The 26,858-nt window shown below is 39.4% G+C and overlaps 1 protein-coding gene across 2 annotated transcripts in view; it reads left to right on the plus strand.

Moving 5' to 3' along the window:
- Nucleotides 1–334: 334 nt before the first annotated feature.
- Nucleotides 335–26,858, plus strand: part of TRIM33 (tripartite motif containing 33) — a 116,807-nt gene continuing 90,283 nt past the window's right edge. For both annotated transcript variants that reach the window (XM_072769703.1, XM_072769704.1), the window contains exon 1: nucleotides 335–895. In XM_072769703.1, coding sequence (XP_072625804.1) covers nucleotides 370–895 — 526 coding nt within the window. In that variant the 5' untranslated portion in view covers nucleotides 335–369. The remainder of the gene's footprint in view (nucleotides 896–26,858) is intronic.

Consider the following 26,858-nt stretch of genomic DNA (forward strand, 5'->3'; position numbering starts at 1 on the left):
CTGCTCGGCGTCCGCGGCCGCCGGCTCCAGAGACTCCCGCGAGCAGCAGGGCTGCCGCGCGGACGCAGCACGCCGGGGCCGGCGGCGGGAGAGGGGGCGGGGCCGACTCCCCGCCCGCGCCGCGAGTTCCCGCCTCCCTCGGGAGGACGTCCGTGCGTACGTGCGCGCGCCGCGCCCGCTCTCCTTCAGCCGCGCGACGCGAGGGCGGGGGCGCCGCGTGCGCGCGCGCTCTCGTTCGTTCGGCTGCCTGCTCGCTCTCGGCTGCCGCTCTCGCTGCGGCTGCGGCTGGGGCTGGGGGCGGCGGCGGCGGCGGCGGCGGCGCGGGCGGCGGGCGGCGCGGGGCGGTCCGGCGGGTTCAAAGAGGAAAACATGGCGGAAAACAAAGGCGGCGGCGAGGCTGAGAGCGGCGGCGGGGGCAGCGGTAGCGCGCCGGTAACTGCCGGGGCCGCCGGGCCCGCGGCGCAGGAGGCGGAGCCGCCTCTCGCCGCGGTGCTGGTAGAGGAGGAGGAGGAGGAAGGCGGCAGGGCGGGCGCGGAGAGCGGCGCGGCCGGGCCCGACGACGGGGGGGTGTCCGCGGCCTCCTCCGGCTCGGCCCCGGCTGCCTCAGCCCCTGCGGCCTCAGTGGGCCCTGGAGTTCCCGGGGGGGCGGCAGCGACGCCGGGCCCAGCCCCAGCCTCGGCTCCCGTTCCGGGTCCGTCGGCGGGGCCGCCTCCTGGACCGCCAGCCTCGCTCCTGGACACCTGCGCCGTGTGTCAGCAGAGCTTGCAGAGCCGGCGTGAGGCGGAGCCCAAGCTGCTGCCCTGCCTTCACTCCTTCTGCCTGCGCTGCCTGCCCGAGCCGGAGCGCCAGCTCAGCGTGCCCATCCCGGGGGGCAGCAACGGCGACATCCAGCAAGGTGAGCGGCAGGCCCTGCCCGAGGTCCGGGCCGAGGAGGGTCTGGGGACGGAGGTGCTCGGGCCCGGGGCTCCTCGGACCGGAGCGCACCCGAGGGGTCCGAGAGGTGAAAGACACGGCCCCGGGACGCCTTCCAAAGAAGGTGGGCCGCCAGAGATAAGGGGGGGGGGGTGAAGGGAGGGGTGCCGGCGGCTGGAGGCGGGGGGAGGGGACACGGGCCGCAGGGGAGCCTTGGGTGTGCGGATCCTGGCGGAGAAGGCGTGGACTCCCGGCCGAGCGCAGGTTCGGAGCTGCTGGACTCGGACGGAGGCAGGAGACGGGCTGGAAACCGCTTTGCAGGAGTGTTGAGGGAGGAGAGGCCTGTAGCGGGAGAGGCACTGAGAAGGGAGTAGGTAAGCAGTAGGGCTGTGAGGATGACTTGCCGTGGAAGGAAGGACTTGACACGTTCGAGGCTAGGGGGACAGGAGGACTAGGGACTGAATAGGGGCGGATAAAGGGTATTGGAGAGTTTGGGGCTGAGAGAAGCCGTCTGATGGAAAGTAGTTTTAGGATGACATTGGGAAGGAGAACTCTGGAATCGGAAGAGCTTTGAAGGGCCTGCATGTTTTGGGAAATATCCTCAGGTTCAGGGGTGAAGGAGAAATGAGCTTTGAAGGGAATGGGGAGTTACAGACAGCTGGGTTTCATTGTAAATTAAGGAGCCCCTACTGATCCAGACAGTGTATTAGGATTGAATAAAATGGTGAGTGAAGGGCTCGTTCATAGTCCTATAGGTGAAACACATATCCTGCCAACAGCAGTGGTGGCAGTGGGTACTTGGTACAGTGGTTGCGACAAATCAGGAGGTCAGGGGAACTTTATTGAAAAGGAAACCATTGAGCAGGTTTCTTGAAGGGTGAGTTCACTGGATTGGGAGTTTTCAGGGTACAGGGTACTTTACACATCTCTGGAGCTAAAGGTTAACTAGTCATTATAAAACACATTCATGTTTCTGCAGTGAAACATACAAGTATCCCATTAATGGAATAGACATTAATAACTTAAAATTCAGGGAGGGTTTTGTTGTAGATTCATGAAAAACTTTTACATTTCAAAGCTCTTGAAATTTGGAACTTCAAGTAAAGGATTCCTGACCTGTACTAAAGGGTTTGGGATTCATCCTGTAAAGTATGTCTTGTACAGTGTAGACAAGGTGTCCATGAAGGCCTTTTTTTTTTTTTTTTTTTAAGATTTTTATTTATTCATGAGAGACAGAGAGGGACAGGCTCCCTTTAGGGAGCCTGATGCAGGACTTCCATCCCAGGACCCCAGGATCAATATCTGAGCCAAAGGCAGGGGGCTCAACCACTGAGCCACCCAGGCGCCCCAAGGGCTTTTTTTTATCAAGAGGATAAAAGAATCACTTTTGTTATCCAAAAAGATCACATATCGAAGAGGAAGGGGAGGCAGGGCTGGAGGACGGGAATCTTGACAGTTTATAGAGAAATGAGCATTTGGAATTAATAAAGCACTAATAACAGATGTTAAGGAAGCATTTTGATATGGGGGAAAGGTATGGACTTTGTGAGGGTGTCTACTTTTTACTTCCCAGTTATGATTTGGATAGATTAATTTTTTTTTTAAATTTTTATTTATTTATGATAGTCACAAAGAGAGAGAGAGAGGCAGAGACACAGGCAGAGGGAGAAGCAGGCCCCATGCACCGGGAGCCCGATGTGGGATTCGATCCCGGGTCTCCAGGATCACGCCCTGGGCCAAAGGCAGGCGCCAAACCGCTGCGCCACCCGGGGATCCCAGATTAATTTTTTTTTAGCCTTAATTTTTTCAGTTTGGAAACAAGGACAAAATTACCTACCTCATGTGGTTATGGGGTTATGATAGAATGAAGTGTGTACGTAGGGTAACTAGTACATGGTGGTTAGTAATGAAATGGCAGCTATTTAATTAATAGTAGTAAATAATTCTAAGTAGCCATGGGAATGAAGTTGGGAGGTGTTGAGATTGGTGTGGGGGAGACAGGATGTGTCTAGGATGAGTTCCAGGTTTCTTGTTAGGTGGGTAGCAGTGCTTTTAATACAAATAATTCAGGAACAGAAGCAGGTGTGTATGTGTTTGTGGTGAAAGGAGGATATAATGATTTCAGTTATGGGTGTTTTGTGTTTGAAGTATTATTGAGGCATACAGGTAAGAATGTTACATTAAGAATAAGGATTTGATGGTGAAGTTACTAAATGATAATGGGTGTATGGAGGGTGGATAATGGGTGTGTATAACTAACTGCTCATGGCCTCATGAGTATAGGGAGATGTGTGGGATTCAGTGTTCTTTTGGGAACCTGGATTAGATGAGAGATTTAGAAGGAACACAAGATGAGAATTGTGTTTGACTGATGTGGCTGGAAGACTGAGGTTATGAAATTGGCTCTCTGATATTTATGCAGGAGAGAGAGAGAGAGTAATAGTCTGTGAATTCCCTCTTCATTCTCCATCCTTTGTTTTTGAGCTAGGAGTGAAAAGTAGATGGGACTAAGCATTGTCATTTTAAGGTAATGTTGCTTTCTAACTAGTAGCTAAAACAAATCAAGCCTGGAAGCCATCATAGTTTTAGACAGGGAGTTTAGAAAATAATGTATTAGTATTAACTCCTATATGTATCCTTTGCTTTGCTCTTTAAAAAAGAGTTCTAGGGGATCCCTGGGTGGCTCAGCAGTGTAGCGCCTGCCTTCTGCCCAGGATGTGATCCTGGAGTCCCAGGATCGACTCCCGTATCAGGCTCCCGACATGGAGCCTGCTTGTCCTTCTGCCTGTGTGTCTGCCTCTCTCTCTCTCTGTGTGTGTCTCTTATGAATAAATAAATATAATCTTAAAAAAGTTATAGAAGGAACACTGGGTTTGGGGTCAGGGGACATAGTTCTGCCACTTAATTGTTTTCTGTAAAGGTGGTTTATAATGTTTCTGTCCTTCAGTTTCTTTATCTCCAAAACGTAGCTAATCCTTCACTTACATCTTACTAAGTCAAATGAAATAATAAATGTGAAAATACTGTGAAATGCTTGCAAATGTAAGGTATTATTGAACACTGGTTTCTTCTCTGGTCTAGAGAGCCATAACTTGTAACTCAAGTCAACATGTTAAGTGTTTTTCAAACAGTGACGGGTGCATTTTACCCTTTCTGCTAACTGGCCTTTTTTTCTGTTCTTGTAACACACCAAAGTTATCCACATTTTTTAGCTGATCCTTTTAGATCAGTGGTTCTCCAAAGTGTGGTTTCTGGACCAGCAGCAAGCATGAACATCATCTGCGATCTTGTTAGGAATGCAAATTCTTGGGCCCCATTCCAGACCTTCTGACCAGCCATCCGTTTTTAACAAGTCCAGGTGATTTTGATGCACACTAAGTTTAAGTACCACTTTTCTTGAGTGAAGAGTTCCTCACTTCAGATGCTGCCTCAGAAAGGCCTTTTATGACTCCCCCTTTTTTTTATTTTTTAAATTTTTATTTATTAAAAAAAATTTTTTTTTAATTTATTTATGATAGTCACACAGAGAGAGAGAGAGAGGCAGAGACACAGGCAGAGGGAGAAGCAGGCTCCATGCACCGGGAGCCCGACATGGGATTCGATCCCGGGTCTCTAGGATCACGCCCTGGGCCAAAGGCAGGTGCTAAACCGCTGCGCCACCCAGGGATCCCATGACTCCCCTTTTTAAAAAAATTTTTTTGAAGGCTTTATTTTTAGAGTAGTTTCAGGCTTATAGCAAGATTAAGAGGAAGATATAGGGATTTCCTATTCATTCCCAGCCCCCACACCTGCACGGCTTCCCCACGTTATCAGTATCTTCCACCAGAGTAGTACATTTGTCACAATTGATGGACCTACATTTGCCTATCATAATCACCCAAAGTCCATAGTTTGCATTAGTGTTCATTCTTAGTGTTTGTACATTCCGTCGGTTTAGACAAATATATAATGACATGAATCCATCACTATAATATGACACAGAGTATTTTCATCACCTAAAAATCCTGTGTTTGCTCTTTTTAAAGTAGTCCTTCAGGTCGGTCACTCCCTTATTATCTTTTTTTCTTCTTAGCACAGCTAATATATAAAATGCTTTTGTACTCGCTTTTCTGTTTCTCACTAGGATATTGTAGAGTGATTGTTCAATAAATATCTTTTGAATGAATAAGAATCACTGGGAGAACTTTATAAAATGCCATTTTGAGAGTTTCAGACACCCAGTTGATTTGGGGATGATACTAGGAATTTATTTTTAAGTATTTATTTATTTTATTTTATTTTTTTAAAAGATTTTATTTATTTATTCATGAGAGACACAGAGAGAGAGAGGCAGAGACATAGGCAGAGGGAGAAGCAGGCTCATGCAGGTGGGACTCGATCCCAGAACTCTGGGATCACATCCTGAGCCAAAGGCAAATGCTCAACTGCTGAGCTACCCAGGCATCCCTATTCATTTATTTTAGAGAGTGTCCATTCGAGTATGGGGAGGGACGGGGAGGCGGGGGGAGATCTCCAGTAGAGTCCATGAGGAGTCCAGCGCCCAATGCAGGGCTTGATATCATGACCTGAGCTGAAATCAAGAGTCAGATGCTTAACAGACTGAGCCACCCAGGCACCCCTAGGTATCTCATTTTTAGTAAGTGCGCTTCTGGTATCTACTGTACTTTTAAGAAACATGAATTTAGATATTTGACCATAATGGCTGATCTATTTACTGTTGAAGTGTTTGGAAAACCAAATAGATAAATTAGTTAATACTTTTTGAGTCTTAACCGTAAGCTTTTAAAAGTGCTTCATCATTTTTAAAAAATTCTATTTCAGGTTGGGTTTGATGTCAGTAGTGGGTGTTATATAGATCTGTAATGTATCAATAGAAATACAAATTTGTATTGATGCATCTGAACAAACTTTCAAATGAACTCTTGAAGGGGATGAGACTTATAGTAGGGCATATCCAAGATAGCATGATATGTATGAAGAACTGGATGGAGAGTAACTTGCATTGGGTTCTGCTGTTAATTAGCTGTGTAACCTTGGTTAAGGCACTAAACAGCCTCTTACCATCTTCTGTAGTAGGAACAGTTTAAGTTCCTATTCTGTAAAATTCTATGATTGTATTCTTTTTTTTTTTTTTTTTTTTTTTTTTTTAATTTTTATTTATTTATGATAGTCACACAGAGACAGAGAGAGAGAGGCAGAGACACAGGCAGAGGTGAGAAGCAGGCTCCATGCATCAGGAGCCCGATGTGGGATTCGATCCCAGGTCTCTAGGATCGCGCCCTGGGCCAAAGGCAGGCGCTAAACCGCTGCGCCACCCAGGGATCCCTATGATTGTATTCTATACCAACTTTTTTATCTGCATAATTTTAATCTTATTTGTGGGAAATGATGGAAGAATCAACGTGAAAAAATGATTATATTTCTGAATCTTCAACTTACTGTGAAAAGTCTGAAATGGCAACCTTAATATGGTAAGTGGAAGAGGGATACCTCTGGGTGTAGTGTGAAGAGCATCTTCTCACAGTGGTTCTGTGTTTTATCACTGGGTATTATGAGCCACTCAGGGGAGTCTTCTGTTTGAGCCTTTGGAAATTCTTGTCGTCCTCCCCCCCCCCCCCGCCCCCCCCCATGGCAGTTTGCTAGTTCTGTGGCTTATCTATTTAGGATTTTTTTAGGCCCTACTTTCTCTAATACCCTATTTACATAAACAAGCTTGAGTTTTTGAATGATAATATAGTCATCAGCAAGCAGTCATTAAAGATGTGTCAGAGAAAACTGAAATACTTTTGTGGTTGGTTAAATGCTCTGTGGTTGTTTAAGCGCACACAATTCAAGATTCAGAGTACCTGAATTCATTTTTGAGCTCCATCATTTACTACTAGAATGTCTATGAATAAGTTACTTAACATCTGTAAATCAAGGGTAATAATTAAACCTGCTTCATAGTGTTATTGTGAGGATTCAACGAGTTAATACATTGTAAAGTGCTTCATAATAGTGCTGACACATGGTAAGACCCCAAAAACTATTATTTCTGTTATTTTCCAGTTGTCCCCCATTTTTTTGTCCCCCATTTTTTTAATGACTACTTCTATTCAGTAAACAGAAGACAAAGGAACCTAAATTGTTGGTGTTTTTCTAGACTTTTCTGGTATCCAGTGATGTACAGCACACTTGACAAAATCATTTGCATTCCAATCTCTCCAGCTACTTAAAATTTATAATGTAAAAACTCATGAACTCTGAGTTGTAATGTAATGTTGTAATACCTAAGTTTTTACATGGCCTACTATCTGTACACCGAAAATTTTAGAAGGATCTGTTTATTTCATTATCTATATTCTTAGCAGAGCCTAACTGAGAGTACCTTAAAGTAGTGATTCTCAAAGTTGGTCCTTAGAATTTTGAGGAGATTGTCTCAGATTCCCCTTCAGACACTGGCAAAGTTAAAACTCTTTTCATAATAATACTTATTATTTGCCTTACTCACTGTTTTGGTATTTATATTAGTGATGCAAAAGCAGTGATGTGTGAAACTGCTGGCATCTCAGCAAGGATTAAGATAGTGCTTCCAAACCATATTAAGAGTCATTGTATTGGGGATCCCTGGGTGGCTCAGCGGTTTAGTGACTGCCTTTGGCCCAGGGTGGGATCCTGGAGTCCCACATCAAGCTCCCTGCATGGAGCCTGCCTCTCCCTCTGTTTGTGTGTGTGTGTGTGTCTCTCTCTCTCTCTCTCTGTCTCTCATGAATAAATAAAATCTTAAAAAAAAAGAGTCATTATATTTTTACCACAATAAATTTAGAGTAAAAACAAACAGCAGCAAAAAACATGCTAGTTTCATTTTGTTTTTGATGAAGCATTAGGACATTATTTTATTAAATCTTGATTTTTTTTGAGAATTCTGTGTGATGAAATGGGAAATGTGCATTAAATGTTTCTGCTGCAGACTGAAGCATAAGAAGAAAAGTACTTGTGCAGTCCTTTGAATTCCAAGCTAAATAAGCTTTATTTTCATGGAAACTAATTTTTACTTGAAACAATGATTGGGGGAAAAAAAAAAACAATGATTGACAAACTATGGTTTTCAGACATGTGGCTTTGGCAGCCATTTTCTCAAAAATGAATGAATTGAGCCTGTCCATTCAAGGAAAATAACCAACATATGCTGCCAGTGATAGAGATTGAGCTTTTAAATGAAAATTAGGATTTTTGAATAAACTTGTATGTGCAACCATGAGCTTGAAAGCTTCTCAATATTTGTAGGCTTTTCTGATAAGGTTGGGTAGTGTATCAAAGTTTCAATTTTTTTTTTTGATAGTGTGCAATGAAATGTCAACATTTGGAAGATCTACACAGTGAACGAGTATTTTCCAAATGACCAGTTGACCAATGCATCATGTTACAAAATTATGCATAGGAAAGAGATTCAAAGTGTAAAGCAGACAAGTAGATTTTAATATAGTGGAAGTTCACTATATTACTATAGTGGAATAGTAAATGTTCATCAGTATGGTTTGAAATTGCACATTGTTACTGACATTTAAGAAATAAATATACTTCAGGGGAGCCTGGGTGGCTCAGTCAGGTAAGCATCCAACTCTTGATTTTGGCTCAGGTCATGATCTTAGGGTGGTGAGATCGAGCTCCATGTCTTGGAGTACAGCATGGAGCTTGCTTAAGATTCTCTCTTCTGCCCCTCCCCATCTTCCTGCTTGCAAACACTTTCTCTCTGAGAGAGAGAGAGAGAGAGAGAGAGAGAGAGAGAGAGAAAGAAAGAAAGAAAGAAAGAAAGAAAGAAAGAAGAAAGAAAGAAAGAAAAGAAAGAAAGAAAGAAAAGAAAGAAAGAAAGAAAGAAAGAAAGAAAGAAAGAAAGAAAGAAAGAAAGAAAGACACTTTGTGTGTGTGTGTGTGTGTGTGTATGTGTATATGTATTTTTTAAATTTTGAGTAATTTCCATGCCCAGCACAGGGCTCAAGCTCATGACACTGAGTCGCATGCTCTACCAACGGAGCCAGACAGATGCTTTGACTCTATATTTTTGTATTCAATCAAAGAATATCCACACTGTTGTTTGAAAGGCCATTAAAATAGTCTTCCCTTTTTAAAAATACATAGCTATTCTCTTCATATTCTTCAACAAAACAATCTGTCACAACAGATTAAATGCAAAAGCATATATTCAGCAATCTGAATGTATTAATTAAACCAGACATTACAGAGGTTTAAAAGTGTAAAAACAACTCCACTCTTAACTAAAACTTTTTGTTTTTGGAGATATAATTATTTCTCATAAAAATGTTGTTTAAGCATGCAGTTTTATTTTTAAATAAACTAATGTACCATTTAATTTTAATAAAAGTGAATTATCGACTATTGAAATATTTTAAAATTATCAATTTTTACTTCTAATATTATATATATTGATGGATAAAACCCATCTATCTAAAGAAAAGCTCTGTTAGGTCCTCAGTAATTAAATAGCATAAGACGGATCCTGAGACCAAAAAAGGATAATCAGGAAATGATGTAGTTGTTGGGAAAAATGTTAGGTTATAGAATACTAGAGGGTAGCAAAATTCATATGTTTATACTGAATAACTGAAGTTGACATTTTGTAAATAGCTCACTGTAAGCCTACTGATTTTTTTTATTTTTTCATATTTATGACTGGTTGACTGTGACCATCACTTTTCTGAGTCCAGCTTCAGAGTGTGGGCTCATGGTGTTGGGTACATTAGTGTGTGTCTCTTCTGTGGCCACAAATTGAACCTCTATCCCTAGCCAGTTTCTAGAGTGGACATTGGTCCCAGGGGTAAATGGGGGTGGGGAGAGAAGGATTGAATGAACATAAATGTATTATTTTTAGAAAAATATTTAAAGCAAATAGCAAGAATTATGTGGTACTGATGAATAATACTTTCTGAATGCTTATTATATGCAGTTTATGTTGCTGCTTTTATGAATTATTTGTATATCTTCTATTTTTCTTTAGCTTGCTCACATTTTGTTCTTAAGATTTTATTTATTTATTCATGAGAGACACAGAGAACAGAGGCAGAGGGAGAAGCAGGCTCTATCCAGGGAGCCCAATGTGGGACTCGATCCTGGGACCATGGGATCATGCCCTGAGCCAAAGGTAGATGCTCAACCACTGAGCCACGCAGGCATCCTGCTTGCTCACATTTTAAAAAACTTTGATTTACAAGAATTTTGATAAGTTCTGCATACTGATCCTTTGTTGGTTATGTAAGTTGAACATTTATTCTAAGCCTACTGTGACTTGGTGTGGTAGCCAGCCTCCAAGATGGCCCCAGTGTTCTTCTCTCTGGTATTTACAATCTTCTATAGTGTCCCCTACAGTGACTCAGAACTGGTCTGGGAAACTAAGAGAGTAAATACAGGAGAATTAAAAGTGACTTCTGAAGCTAGGTCATTAAAGGCACACAGCTTTTTCTTTACTCTTTGGATCCCTTGTTCTAGATGAAAATGATTGCCGCTGTAGCAATCCTGTACAGAAGCCCAAGTGGAGAGAAGCTGGGCCTTTTGCCAATATCAGTCATGTGAATGGGCCACTTTGGAGGTGGATTCTCTAGAATGGTCAGGTTTTCAGATGACTACAGTTCTGGCTCACATTATCACTGCAGCCTTTTTAGAGGCACTGAGCCAGAATCACTTGCCAAGTCACTCCCAAATTCCTGACTCGAAGAAACTGTGAGATAACATACTGTTGTTTTTGAACCACTAAGTTTGAGGGTAATTTGTTATGCAGCAATAGATAACGAATACACTTGACTTTTCCCCCATTTTTTCCATCTTACTTTAGCTTTATAATAAGTAATAAACTGTTGTTCATTTACATAATTTCACTCTCCACATATACCTTGTTCATCTTTAAGATTTTTTTATATATATATATATATATATATATATTATTTATTCATGAGAGAGAGAGAAGGTAAGAGACACAGGCAGAAGGAGAAGCAGGCTCCATGCCGGGAGCCTGATGCGGGTCTTGATCCTAGAACTCCAGGATCACGCCCTGAGCCAAAGGCAGACACCAACTGCTGAGCCACCCAGGTGTCCCTTGAAGAGGATCTTCACTGATGTTGACTTTTTGTGCTTTTAGCTTTAAAAATTTATTTATTTATTTATCTATTTATTTATTTTTAGAGAGAGATGCAGAGCAAGCAGGGAGGGGCAGAGGGGGAGGAAGAAGGAGTAAGAATCTGAAGCAGACTCTGAATGGAGTGCAGAGCCCAGTGTGGGGCTGGATTTCATGACTGCAAGACCATGACCTGAGCTGAATCCAGGAGTGGGATACTTAACTGACTGAGCCACCCATAGGCATCCTGCTGTTACACATTTTAGAATCCTGTGAAAGTTCACTTAAAAAATTTGTTAGCATTTTGGTTGGAATTCCTATGAATATACAGATCTTTCTTAATAGCTGATGGGATTATGTCCCAATAAACCCATTGTAAATTGCAAACATCCAAATGTGTTAATACACCCAGCTTCGTGTACATTACAACTTTGCCTAGCCTACCTTAAATGAGTTCAGAACACTTACGTTAGTCTTTAGTTGGGCAAAATCATCTAACACAAAACCTAATTTGTAATAAAGTGTTGAATAGGTCATGTAATTTATTGAATGCTGTGCTGAAAGTGAAAAATCAGAAGGATTATATGGGTACAGAATGATTTTAAGTGTGTTGGTTGTTTACCCTCATAATCATGTGGCTAATGGGGAGGTGTGGCTCACTGCTGCTCCCAGCATCATGAGAAAATAGGTACTACATATCATTCGCCTGGGAAAAGATCAAAATTCAGAATATGTTTTTTTCTGAATTCATATCACTTTCACACCATTGGAAAGTTGAGAAGTAGTCGGACCATTGTAAGTCAGGGACCATCTGTACAGGTTAATTAGGGAGAAAATGCTATCTTTATAATATAGTGTCTGCCCATTCATAAACATTATTTGCCTTTCAATTAGCTATAATTTTCTGTGTTTTTGAATAGTATATACATTCCCCCTGACCCCTGGAGAGATTTTTCACATCTTCTTTGAGTTATTCCTATATGCTTTATACACACACACACACACACACACACAACACACATACATGTTTTACTGTAAATAGTTTCCCTTAAAATTAGATTTAGCAGTGTTTGCTGCTGTTTTTCATTTGTTTGTATTTTTAAAATACCAAAAGTATTCTGATTTTTTTTTTTTTTAAGATTTTATTTATTCATGAGAGACAGAGAGAGAGAGACACAGGCTGAGACATAGAGGGAGAAGCAGGCTCCATGCAGGGAGTGCAGTGTGGAACTCTGATCCCGGGACTCTGGGATCACACCCTGAGTGAAAGGCGTCCCAAAATTATTTTGATTTCATATTTATATTGGGTAATTACATTATGTGAAGGTCTTGAGGTCTTATTTTACTACTACTTGGTTCTTCCTACTTGATTATAGTAAGGAGTGTTACCAGTATTTATAGTTTGGGATTGTGAGCATGTTCTTTATGGGCTGGCTTTTCTCTTCTCTCTTCTCTCTTCTCTCTTCTCTCTTCTCTCTTCTCTCTTCTCTCTTCTCTCTCCCCTCTTCCCTCTTCCCTCTTCCCTCTTCCCTCTTCCCTCTTCCCTCTTCCCTCTTCCTTCTCTTCTCTTCTCTTCTCTTCTCTTCTCTTCTCTTCTCTTCTCTTCTCTTCTCTTCTCTCTCTTCTCGTTTATTCGTGAGAAACAGAGTGTGAACAGAGTGTGAGAGAGAGGCAGAGACACAAGCAGAGGGAGAAGTAGGCTCCTTGCAGGGAGCCCAGTGTGGGACTCGATCCCAGATCCTGAGATCAGGCCCTGAGTTGAAGGCAGATGCTCAACTGCTGAGCCACCCAGGCATCCCCCTTTATGGTCTTTCTTTATGGAACTTGCCACATCTGGTTTGTGGGAACCAGCCTCCAGAGAGTATTTTGCTTTTGCTTCTGTGAGGTGCCACCAATGCAAAATCACTGAAGTTAATTTTTAATTTAGCATTTCTTAGAACTGACAGATGTTGATTTAGGGTGTACTTTATAGGCTTCGCTGTATTTGGAAATTCTCAGGAGAGAATTCCTTGCTTTGAACCCAGGCAGTGACAGACAATTTTATTTGTATGTTATTGGTCAGATTTATTCTTTTAAAATTTACTGTTATTATTTGCATATACACCTTTCCTTTTTTTTTTTTTTTTTAAAGATTTTATTTATTCATGAGAGACACAGAGAGGCAGAGACACAGACAGAGGGAGAAATAGGCTCCATGCAGGAAGCCTGATGTGGGACTGTATCCTTGAATTTGGATCACGCCCTGAGCCAAAGGCAGACGCTCAACTGCTGAGCCACCCAGGGGTCCCCATATACACCTTTCCAACTAAGAGTATAATCCTTCAAGCTACTTTATGAAGAGTATCTTGGTTCCAATTGCTTTACACATACCCTAGCCTTTTATGTTTTCCCTGTTTGTTTATTCCCCTATGTTTTCATCCTAAGAAAGAGTTGAGAATAAAACTTTTGAGCCTTTGCATTTTTTCATTTTTAAGTAATCTTAGTACCCAACATAAGGCTTGAACCCACAACCCCAAGATCAAGAGTTGCATCTTCCACCAACCGAGCCGTCCAGGTGCCCTGAGCCTTTGCATTTTTTTTTTCCCTAAAGATTTGTCCATTTACTTATTTGAAATAGAGCGTGAGGGGAGGAGCAGAGAGAGAGGGAGAATGAGAATCTCAAGCCAACTCCCTGCTGAGATGTAGAGCTGGATCTGAGGACCCTGAGATGACCACAGCCAAAACCAACAGAGCCACCCAGGTGCCCTCCCCTCCCCTGCCTTTGCATATTTGGTGTTCTCTTTATTTCATTCTACTGCTTAAAGGGTAGCTTGACTGGATATGGAATTTTAGGTTAAATTTTTTTTTTCTCAAGAGCTTTGAAGACACTGCTTTTCCAGTCTTAAATCAGTGTTGCTGATACAAAGAAACAAAATCTGATTTTGTTTCTTTGTATGACTCCAGTTGGGTTTTGCTTTATTTGCCTCTTCTTGGAACCTTTTAAGATTAAACAATTTTTAAAAAAACTTTTAAGTAACCTCTATACCCAATATGGGGCTTAAACTGGTAACCCCGAGATCAAGAGTTAGTTGCATGCTCCATCAAAGGAGTCATCCAGGTGCCCCTCTGGAACCTTTTAATATCTTTTTATCCTTGTTCATTAAAGTGATGTGCCTCTATTGATTTTTTTCCCTCTTTGTTTTTAAAAGTTTCTTGTGCTTTTTCTGTTAGTCTTATAATCTTTATAGTAACAAGATTTTAAATTTTAAATATATTTTTTTATAAGGATACCTAATTTCCTCTCCCTCCATTCTTTCTGGAACTATTACTGTTTGGATGTTAACACTTAAGGGGTCACACTCTCTCCTGTCTTTTTCCTTAGGTATTCCTTCTCTTTGTTTTCTTATGTCAGCTAATGTTCTGAAAGACCTTGACTTTATTTTCTAACTTTTTCCCTTGATATGTTGATCTCTTTGTCCTGGAGTCTTCTTCAGACAGTGGATAATCCTTGGTTCTCTTTCTTCTTGAGTAAGGCAATACAATTCTGATTGAGGGTTCTGTGCTTGTTAATTGTTGGATTTCACTCTAGACCAAGGGTTGGCAAACTATGGCTCATGGGCCAAATCTAGCCTGCTGCCTGGTTTTATATGACTCATGAGCTAAGAATGATTTTTTTAAAAAGATTTTATTTATTTATTAGAGAGAGAGTGAGATAGAGCAAGAGCACAAGCAAGGGGTATGGCAGAGGGAGAGGGAGAAGGAGATACCCCACTGAACAGGGAGTCTGACATGTGTCTTGATCCCAGGACCCTGGGATCCTGACCCAAGCTGAAGGCAGATGCATAACTGACTGAGCCACCCAAGTGCCCCTAGGATTTATTTTTATTTTTTATTTTATTTATTTTATTTATTTTTTTAAAGATTTTATTTATTTATTCATGAGACAGAGAGAGGCAGAGACACAGGCAGAGGGAGAAGCAGGCTCTATGCAGGGAGCCTGATCTGTGGGACTCAATCCTGGGACTCCAGGATCACGCCCTGAGCCAAAGGCAGGTGCCAAACCACTGAGCCACCCAGGGATTTCCCCCCCCTCCCCCCCAGGAATGATTTTTAAATGGTTGAAAAAAATTCAGAAGAATATTTTGTGACATGTTAAAATTATTTAAAATTCAAATTTGTGTTTTATAAATAAAATTTTTGGAACACACCTATGTCCATTTGTTTATATGTATTTCTGACTGGTTTCACGCTACAGTGGCAAATGATTAGTTGTGACAGACTGTGTGGACTGATTGTGCTTCTCTTTTAAAAGTGCACTACAAGTTGCAGTGATCATGCAGTTACAACTTGTTAGGCATATGTGTGACTGTAACACATTTACCAAAAAAAATTTTAATTACCAGTGTGTACCTATCATTACAAATGAGAAAAGTGGATTTCAAATGTCACACTTTGAAGACACAGTAGAGTATGGGTTGTTTCATTTCCAATTAGATGGCAAAGTGTTTCTACTGTAGCTCGACTAAAAGTACATAAGCAGACTGAGTACTTCTCATGACCTTCCCAACTCATGGGAAAAACAATGGATGGGGAAATCAGAAAATTTATTTATTTTATTTTAGTTTTTTAAAGATTTTGTTTATTAATGAGAGACACAGAGAGAGAGGCAGAGACATAGACAGAGGGAGGAGCAGGCTCCATGCAAGGAACCCGATGTGGGACTCGATCTTGGGACTTCAGGATCATGCCCTGAGCCAAATACAGATGCCCAACTGCTAAGCCACCCTGGCGTCACCTTTTTTTTTTTTTTTAAAGATTTTATTTATAAATCAGAAAATTTAAAATGGAATATCTTATCATGGCAGACTTTCTTAAAAATAAAGAAATAAAATCAAGGTAGGTTTGTGAGTGCTTATTCCTTAGCCAGGCAAGGAAACCCCTTTACTTTTGGCAAGTTAATTACGTCCTCCCAGTTAAGCAAAATGTTAACTTTAAAAAAAAGTATTTTGTAATTCTTTAGACCTGTATTACAAAACACTTTATTTACTAAGGTTTCTTTACTATTTACTAAGTAATGCTGAATTTATTAGATCTCTATATTATATTTTGAATTTTGTGCATTAAAACGTAAAAATTTATTTTATTTTGTTACATAAGTATCTACATGCTATTCCTGATATGGTATCTTTGCTTGCAAAGCTGAACATATTTATTATGTTTTCTGATGGTCCCATCCCACCTTTGAATTTGGGTTGGTTACAAGTTGGATTTGAAGGAGTTGTGTTATGTACAGCTTGGCCTCTTGTCCGCAGTGGATTTGAAAGAATGAGAATTTCCAGCTTTCTTCTTCTAACATCACAAATAACTAAAATAATAATTTTAGACCAATCAGACTTGTTATCCCGTGTTCAGTTTATTGATAGAATGCTAATATCCAATTATATGCAGATTTCTTTTCCAGTTATGGGAGAATGACTTAAAAACTAATCTTCACATTATACTTATACAAAAAACCCTAATGTCACTCAGAAGATTTCTACCTGGTTTTCATTGGGAATAGAGCAGACATGAGAGTAGGGAACTTAGAATCATTTCACTGAAGTAGTATGTTTATGAGCTTGAAGTGAGTCTGAAGAGTTGACAGTAATGATGAGAAGAGAGCATTTTAGCTGTCCTCTTCAAATACAAAATTCTGCTTTCTGTTAAGTATCACCTTGTGTTGTGAGGTATATAAAACGATATATGAAATGAACCTTGGTGGCAGGAGAGAATTAGATGTGAACAAGTTTATTTGACTCTGACTAGACTTCATGTTCCTTATCTATAAAATAATGTCGGGCAGCCCCAGTGGCGCAGCCGTTTGGTGCCGCCTGCAGCCTAGGGTGTGATCCTGGGGACCCAGGATGGAGTCCCACATCGGGCTCCCTGCATGGAGCCTGCTTCTCCCTCTGCCTGTGTCTCTGCCTCTCTCTCTCTCTGTGAATAAATAAATAAAATCTTAAAAAAAACCAAAACAAAACACCCCATCCTGGCCAAATAATACCACATAGACCATCAGTCTTCTACTTTTGTCCTGACTTAGAATCTGATGAGTCACTTTTATTTGAGTTGAATATAACTAATTTATAATTAGTCTGACTTCATAATTTTGAAAGCTTAAGTTTGAGTAAATGTAAGTGTAAATGTAAAGTTTTGCCTTTAGAGTATATCAGTAAGCTATGTTGTAATATCTTAATATGAACTAAAGATCATTTAGAATGGTTAATGTTTTTACTATCAAGTTAGAAAGAAACAAATGCAAGAGGATTTTCCAATTATGGATTGTGCAATCAGATTTGGTAAATTGATTAAAATGCTGAATAAATGGTGATTAGCAAGTTCACAAAAGCCTGTTTAACCTGTGACATAGGTCTACCTTCAGAATTTTTACTACTTTTGTACCAAACTAGATTATAATATACTTCTAAAATTTACCTACCTGTTCTTCCCAGCTCCAAAAATGCTCAGGGTTTTACATATTGAAGATAGAGTTAGATGACTGGATCTCAACTGATGTGTCATAGTAGCATGTTACACATGAGGTGTTCACAGGTCTTCTGCCAGATTTTGAACAGCCATATTTTGAACAGCTTGTGAAGTTTATTTTTGTTACATTTGCACATTTGATGCATGTTCGATGTACTGTTGATTCCAGTGGGTCATTTAATATGGCGTAAAACTTGGTACAACATGCTTAGATAGCTTATGCTTGGGGGAGCATGGGATAAAGTCAATTTGATGACAAAGAAAATCCTCTGAAGATTTTGTCTTTTCAATAGGGGGCATAGTCAAGATAATAAACAGACTTACTTATAAAGAGTAGTTGTATGATGGGAGACTAGTATATTTTTAACTACATGTAATTTTTAATGTAAATATTGAAATACACATAAAAGTATAAAACTCTATATAGTTCAGTGAATACACATAAGTCAAGCACACTTGTATAAATCCAGCAGCCAGAATGAGACACAGTACATTGCTAGCACCTTATAAACCTACTGTCCCCTTCCAGTCACTACTTATGATCCTGTGTTCCTTTTTTTAAAAAAAGCTTTTGCTTTTAAGTAATCTCTATCTCCAAGGTGGGGCTCAAACTCACAACTCTGAAATCAAGAGTCAAATGCTCTACTGACTGAGCCAGCTGGGCATCCCTGATCCTACTAACACCAGGTTAATTTTGCCTGTTTTTATATTTAGGTGGAGCTAAGCAGTATGGACCAATTTGTGACTGCATGTGTTTGCTCAACATGAAATTATTTATGTTGCTTATGAATGTACTTCATTCATTGTCTTCACAGCATTCGTTGTATGAATGTACTAAAATTTACTTACCTATTTAAATGTTGGACATCGAGTTGTTTATAGTTTATTTTCTATTGAAGTATAGCTGATACAATAGTATAGGTTTGTTTTTTTTTACCAGTTTTAAAAATATTTAATTATTTTAGAGAGAGCATGAGCGAGGGGAGGTGCAGAGGGAGAAGCAGACTCCCCACTGAGCAGGGAGCCTGATGCAGGGTTCGATCTCAGGACCCCAGGATTATGACCGGAGCTGAAGGCAGACACTTAACTGACTGAGCCACCCAGGTGCCCCCACCCCCTCAGCCTCCAGGTTTTTACTCTTATGAATGTGTTCCTAAAACTCTAATATCTCTTTAAATTTTTTTTAAAAGATTTTATTTATTAGAGAAAGTGCTTGTGCAAGGGAGAGAGAGAAGGCAGAGGGAGAGGGTGAGGGACGAAATCTCAAGCACACTGTACTGAGTGTTGAGCCAGAGGTGGTGCTCAGTCCCACAACCCTGAGATTGTGACCTAAGCTGAAACCAAGAGTCTGACGCTTAAGCAGCTGAGTCACCCAGTTGCCCCTTTAACATAACCTCTTGATGAACATATGCACACATTTGTCTTGGCAAATGGACTTGCCTTGTCATAGGTTGCAGGTAAGTTCAGCTTTACTAGATGTTGCCAAATAGTTTTCTGAAGTGATTGTATCAATTTACATTTCTATCAGCCCTGTTTAAGATTTTTATTGCTACCTGTCTTTGACATTTTAGCCATTCCTTTTTTTTTTCATTTTAGCCATTCTAATGGGTGTGTAGTTTAATTTGCATTTCCCTGATGATCAGTAAAATTGACTTTTTATATGTTATTGGCCTTTGGATATCTTTTATTAGGATGTGCCTGTTCAAGTTGTACGTGTGTTTTTGTCCTATGGGTTATCTGCATTTTCCCCAATGTTTTTGGAGAATTTTAAAAATATATTCTAAGCATGAGTCCTTTGTCAGATATATATCCTATTTGTGGCTTTCCAAATAATTGTATTTTTAAAACCTGAATTTAATTTGGTGTTTGAATAAGTAGTACTTTCACATGCCCACAAGTTAAAAGTATACACAATTAAATGGTGAAGTGTCCCTCCCACTTTGTCCTTAGTTCTATCTCTTACGACATATAACATGTGTTAATAGTTTATTTTTTCCAAGTATATCCAAATGATCTTTTTTTTAAGATTTTATTTATTTATTCATGAGAGACACACAGAGAGGGAGGCAGAGACACAGGCAGAGGGAGAAGCAGGCTCCATGCAGGGAGCCTCACGTGGGACTTGATCCCAGGTCTCCAGGATTACACCCTGGGCTGAAGGCGGCGCTAAACCGCTGAGCCACCTGGGCTGCCCTATCCAAATGATTTTTGACAAGGGTGTCAAATCCATTCAGTGAGAGAAAGGAATTTTTTCAACAAATGATGTTGGGACAATGGGATTTCCATATGCAAAAGAATGTTTGATTCCTACCTCATACCATATAAAAAATTGACTCCAAATGGATCAGAAACCTAAATATAAAAGCTAAATCCATAAAACTCTTAAAAGAAAACATAGTAAATCTTCATGACTTTGGATTTGGCAGAGTTTTAGATATGCTACTAAGAGCATGAGCAACAAAAAAAATTTGATAAATTGTACTGCATCAAAATTAAAATTTTGTACATCAAAGGACATTTTCAAGAAGGTGAAGAAACAGCCTATAAATGGGAGAAAGTATTTGTTGGTCATATATCAGAAAAGAATCTAGTACCTAGAATCTATAAAGAATGCTTACAACCTGATAATAAAGACGAATCCAATCGAATAATGACCCAAAGATCCTAATAGTGCTCCAAAGAAGTTATACATGTGGCCAGTAAGCAGATGAAAAGATGCTCAAGATCATTAGTCATTAGAGAGTAAATCAAAACCAAAAAATTCCACTTTATATCTACCACAATGTCTCAAAAAAAATCAAAGTGTTGGCAGGGATTTGGAGAAATTTGACCTCATACATTGCTGGTGTGAATGTAAAATGGGCTGCCACTGTGGAAAACATTTTGGTGGTAATGGTTGCACAACATCATGAATGTAATTAATGCTACAGAACTGGATACATGAAAATGGTTAAAATGGTAAATCTTCTGTTTATATATTTTACCACAGCTGAGGGTAGAACAAGGTGATGCTCTGGCCTTTCAGCTCTCAAATTGGAAACTAATTTCCTTCTTGTGATAAATTTTGTGCTGTTATTCTCATTTTAGTGCTTTTTGTTTCGTGATTTCACTGTTCAAAATGACCTCCAAGCATAAAGCTCAAGTCTAGTGTTCCTAGGTTCAAGAAGGTTATTTATAACTTTATGGAGAAAATACATTTTTTTTACATCTTTTTTTTTTTTTTTTTAAGCAAACACATGAGGGTTTATTTACAAGCTCGAGCTTGGGTCCAAGTATACCCGACACAGCAGAGCAGGGACTTGGACCAAAAATACATCTTAGATATAAGCCTTATTATATAGTGTGATTGGAGTTACACTGCTGTTAGCTGAATTCAGTGTTAATGAACCAAGAATAATTATTAAAGTATGTTTAAACAGAAATACACATAAGACAACCTTATATATTAATTGGTTGATTAAAATTTTGTGACCAGAGGGTTGCAGGAACCTAACCCTGTATATCTCCTAGTGATGATTCAGTATTCAGTAATTTATTTTTTGTAGCAACTTTATAGAACATAATTATGAATAATGAGACCTGACCCTATGTAAGTGTGAATAAAAATAATTATTTTGTGTAGATGGCAACATTTAATTTTTTCATTTAAAAAATGTATTTTTTAACATTAAAAATGTTTTTTGTTCTGAAATCTATTTGATCTGATACTAATATAGCCACTCTTTTAGAAAATACGTAAGGGGTTTATTGAGATATAATTCACAAAGCATAGAATTCACACCTTTGAAGTGTATAGTTGAGCTGTATTTAGTATATTCACCAAGTTGTGCAACCACAGTCAATCTTAGAACATTTTTATTACCCCCTTAAGAGCCCCTGTACCTGTTAATGGTCATTTCCTATTTACCCACAGTACCATCCCCCAGACAGCCATTGATCTACTTTCTGTCTGTACAGATTTGCCTATTCTGGACATTTTATATAAATGGGATTGTAGAATGAATATGTGGTCTTCTGTGGCTGGCTTCTTTCATTTAGCACAAAATTTTCAAAATTTGTACATGGCTGGATGTGTTAGTACAGTCTTTTTAGGCTTGAATAATATTCCATTTTATGGCTTTACCACATTTTATTTACCTATTCATCTGTTGATGGATATTTGAATTCCTTTTTTTAACTTTTATGAATAATGCTGCTCTGAACATTTTTTACAAGTTTTTGCATAAACCTATGTTTTCATCTTTATATATAAATGAGTGGAATTTCTGGATTGTATAGTAACTACTTTTAATTTTTTGAGGAACTGCCTAATTTTCCAACATGGCTGTACCATTTTACATTCCAGCCAGCAGTGTGTATGAGGGTTTCAATTTTTCCATAATCTTGCCAACAATTTTATTATTTTTTAATTTGAGCATAGTTGACACAGTGTTACATTAGTTTGCATTGTATAACCTCATGATTCAACAGGTTTATAGGTTAAGTTGTACTCACCACAGGTGTAGCTATTATAACACAGTGCTATTATAACATTATTGACAGTTACCTATACCGTACATTTCATTCCCATGATTTATTCATTCCATAACATAATTTATTCCTGTGACTTAATCATTCCATAATGGGGAGGCCTGTGTCTTTTGCTTCCCTTCACCCATTTTGCCCATTCCCCCCAACCTCCTCCCCTCTGGTAATCATCACTTTCTTCTCTGTATTTATAGGTTTGATTCTGCTTTTCTGTTTATTCGTTTTTTAGATTGCACATGTGAGTGTAATCATACAGAATTGATCTTTCTCTGACTTATTTCGCTAACTCTCCAAGTCCTTCACTTGATCTCCAAGTCCATTCGTGTTGTTGTAAATGGCAAGATCTTATTCTTTTTTTATAGTTGAGGAGTAGTCCATTGTGTGTGTGTGTGTATGTCACATCTTCTTTATCCATTCATCTATCAGTGGACGCTTTGGTTGCTTCTATGTTTTAGCTATTGAAAATAATACTACAGTAAATGTAGGAGTGCATATTATCTTTTCCAAATTGGTGTTTTTTATTTTCTTTGGGTAAATACCTAGTGGTGGAATTATTGGATCATAGGGTATATCTTTTTTAAGTTTTTAGGAACTTCCATACTGTTTTCTACAGTATGGAAGTTAGGGCCATTCTATTAGGTTGAAGGTCATATTCATTGTGGTTTTGATTTGCATTTTCCTGTTGCCTAATGGTGTTGAACATCTTCTCATGTGCTTATTGTACTTGTATATCTTCTTTGAAGAAATATTTGAGAAATGACTTTTGCTCATTATTTACTTGAATTATTTGAAATCACTGTCAGTTTTTGTATATTCTGGATAGTAGACCTTTATTTCTGATTTGTATATATCTTCTATTTGTAGGTTGTCTTTCAGCTTTCTGGTGGTATTGTTTGCCGCACAAACTTTTTGAACATGTTGCTATTTTTTTAAACTTATTTTTATTGTTGAAAAAATATTTAACATAGTTTGTTATGTCACCCATTATTAAGTGTACAACTCATTGGCATTAATTACATTCATAGTGTTGGCGGCACAGAAGTTTAATGCTGAAGCCAAATTTTGATGAAGTCAAATATACTTTCTCTTTTGTGCTGTTTTTTAAAAATTATTTTATTTTATTTTATTTTATTTTATTTTATTTTATTTTATTTTATTTTATTTTTAAATATATTTTATTTATTTATTCATGAGAGACACAGAGAGAGGCAGAGACATAGACAGATGGAGAAGCAGGCTCCATGCAGGAAGCCTAATGTGGGACTTGATCCTGGGACTCCAGGATCATGCCGAGCCAAAGGCAGACGCTCAACCACTGAGCCACCCAGGTGTCCCTGTGCTCTGTGTTTGATGCCATACCTAAAAAAAAAATTCCCTAACCCAAGGTCATGAAGGTGTACTCTTAGGTTTTAAGAGCTTTACAGTTTGAGCTTTTAGATTCAGAGCTATGACGCGGTTGAGTGAATATGTATATGTAAAATTTGTGTGTGAAGTAAGGATCCAGCCTCAATTATTTTATTTTTTGTATATGGATAGCCATTGTTCCAGCACCATTTACCTTACCCATTCAGTTGTCTTAGCACTCTTAAGTGCTAAAATGACCATAAAAGTGAGTTTTTATTTCTGGACTCTTAATTCCGTTCCACTGATTTCTGTATATATATCCTTATGCTTACAGCATTGTTTATTGTAGCTTTGTAGTAATTTTTTTGGTAGTAAGTTTTGAAATTGGTAATTTGTTCTTTTTTTTTTTTTTTTAAGATTTTTTATTTATTCATGAGAGACATAGAGCAGAGACACAGGCAGAGGAAGAACCAGCACTCTAGGATCACACCCTGAGCCAAAGGCAGATGCTCAGCCACTGAGCCACCCAGGCGTCCCTTCATCTTTGTTCTTTTTCAAGATTGTTTTAGCTATTTGAAATCCCTTGAGTTTTCATATAAATTTTAGCATCTGTTTGACAATTTCTATAAGAAAGCCAGCCAGGTGCCTGCCAGCCAGGATTTTGATAGAAATTGTGTTGAATTTGTAGGTAGGTTTTTTTTTTTTTTTTTTTTTTTAAGATTTTATTTATTTATTCATGAGAGACAGAGAGAGGTAGAGACACAGGCAGAGGGAGAAGCAGGCTCCATGGGAACCTGATGTGGGACTAGATCCCCGGTCTCCAGGATCAGGCCCCGGGCTGAAGGCGGTGCCAAACCTCCGAGCCCCCCCCTTGCTGCCCTGGATTGTTTGCTCCATTCACATTTCATGTTACTGTTGATGTAGTTGGATTTATGTCTGCCATTTTGCCTTTTCTATATGTCTTACATCCTTTGTTTTTCCACTTTTCCATTTTTGTGTTTTTTCATGAAACTCATCTCCCCTATTCCCAGGGATAACAGTTGTGTTACTGTTTGTTTAATGACTTGACTAGGTCATTTGTGAAATGAAGTCTATTTTCCACTGCAGTGTGAAGCCTCTGATGTTTCCTGTCAGAGAGCACAGCCTTGGGCATATATAGTCGCCCTGGGATATAGTGATTTTAGAAGGGCACTTTTTAACAATTTCCTTGATCTCTGTTAAACATTTAGTATCACACAAAGCTGTTAGGCTCCAGTAATTGGGGTCTGGTTATCTATTCTTTTTGACAGTGGCCTGGGACATAACTTTTTTCGTAATTAAATTCAGTTCATCGTAATTAAATTCATACTCCTTTCCGAGGTAGTTTTTGAGGTTACTGAGGTTTTGTTATGACCCTGGGAGTACTCCTTTCTAGGTTCCTTGGGTTCTCTCATAAACTAGCTGGCCTGTGGTTTAGCTTGTTCTCATGGAGCTACTGGCTTCCTCCTAATTGCCATGAAAATTTCCTCCATTTTAAGCCCTTAGGTTTGAACTTTTGCACACACTTCAAATAAAGTCATTTCTGTTGGGAAGAGCTTGAGGGCTCTCTTATTATTTTATTATAACCTGCCTCTCCTCCTGGGCAAATTCTCTTGGGCCCACTGCTCTGGAACTGTAGGTGGGGCCAGTGGCTCACTTCTGGGGAGAAATCCCTGCTGTATGAACAGAGTCCTTGATGGGGTACAGTAGCTTCTGGTCTTAGTGGCTTGCCTCTTAGTCATGGAACCTCTATTCTAGCAACAAGTGATCCAGTTGCTCCAGTATTTTTGTCCAACTGTGCCTGAATAGAACTGTGTCCTATGAATTGGGTTAGTATGGAGGAAGGGAGCTCCTGAGCTCCTGGCCACAGTACCTCAAATTTAATATGTACAATCCAGAGCTCTGTGGGGAGAGAAATGCAGGTGGTCTGCCCCTCTCAGGGAAGGTATTGTGTAGCCCTTGACTTGGAGCTGGTAGGAGAAGCCTTTTTGGCCCTTCCTACCTGGAGTGGTGTTTCCATCGTGATGAGTTGGTAGGGGAGGCACGGAGGTGGTTGCAGCTTAAATGCCATAGACCTGTTGTTGTTTTTACCAAGATTAAGTTGATTTTCTTGGATTTTTAATTAAAAAAATTTGTTTTACTGTATGCTCTTAGGACAATTTCAGGAGACTAAAATTACTGTGTGTGTGTGTGTGTGTGTGTGTGTGTTTAATAACATTTAGTGGGATGTCTAGCTGGCTCAGTTGGCAGAGCATGCAACTCTTGATCTCAGGGTGGTGCATTCAAACCCCCCCCCCCATGTTGGATGTGGAACTTACTTAAAAATTTTTTTCACCAGTTACGGTTACTTCTCTGGGGAGGGGTCTGCAGAGTTCCTCTCAATATTTTTTCAAAAGTTTTCCCTGTCTTTCTTTTTTCTTAATAATTTTCTTGGTATGTCTGTCTCCACCTTTTTGCTTTCAGGATACTTATGTGTCTTTGTTTGAAGTGAGTTTTCTTTACACTGTACATTGTTGGGCCATGTTTTTATTTTATCCGTTCTGCCAGTCTGTCTTTAACTGATACATTTAGACTGTTCACATGTAAGGTAATTACTGATGCATTAGGGTGTAAATGTGCTCTTATTTATTTGAGTCTTCTGTTTTTCTTTTCTTGCCTTCATGGGATTACCTAAATATTTTTTTAAAGATTTCATCTTTAATTATGATGCTTTTTATATAGTTTTTTAATAGTTATATATAGTGCTTGAATAGTTTCTTAGTGGTTTTTTATTTTTTTAAAAGATTTATTTAGGAGAGAGAGAGCTAGAGCACGCACACACAGAGGGAAAGGAAGCGGGAGAGGGAGAAGTAGACTCCCTGCTGAGCAGGGAGCCAGATGCGGGGCTCAGATGCAAGGTCAGATATCATGATCTGAGCCGAAGGCAGATGCCCAACTGGCTGAACCGCCTAGGTACCCCCTAGTAGTTTCAGATAGTATAACCATTTGTAATTTATGTTAACAATTTACCATTTGGAGTAAATATAGGAACTTCTATTTAGATCCTTTTACCCTTCTTAGTTTTAGTGTTTTGTTTCTAAGTAGGCTTCATGCTCCAGTGTGGAGCCCAACACAGGATGTGAACTCATGACCCTGAGATCAGGACCTGAGCTGAAATCAAGAGTTGAACACTTAACTGACCAAGCCACCCAGGCACCTCTACCCTTTTTAGTTTTATAATGTGGTTGTCTTTAAGTATTTCCTCTATATAGTGTTATATCAGATAGTGTTATACTTTTTTGTGTGTGTGTGTTACACTTCTTACACCAGTCATCATATAAGATTTAAGATACCTATAAGGAGTATTATGTTTACCCTCATTAACTTTTATAATGTTTTTTCTTTCTTTCTTTTCTGAAGATCAAAGTTTTTTCTGTTAGCATTTTTTTTTTTCTGTTTAGCAGATTTC

This window comes from Canis lupus, chromosome 12, assembly GCF_048164855.1.
Source record: "Canis lupus baileyi chromosome 12, mCanLup2.hap1, whole genome shotgun sequence".
Lineage (NCBI taxonomy): Eukaryota > Metazoa > Chordata > Mammalia > Carnivora > Canidae > Canis > Canis lupus.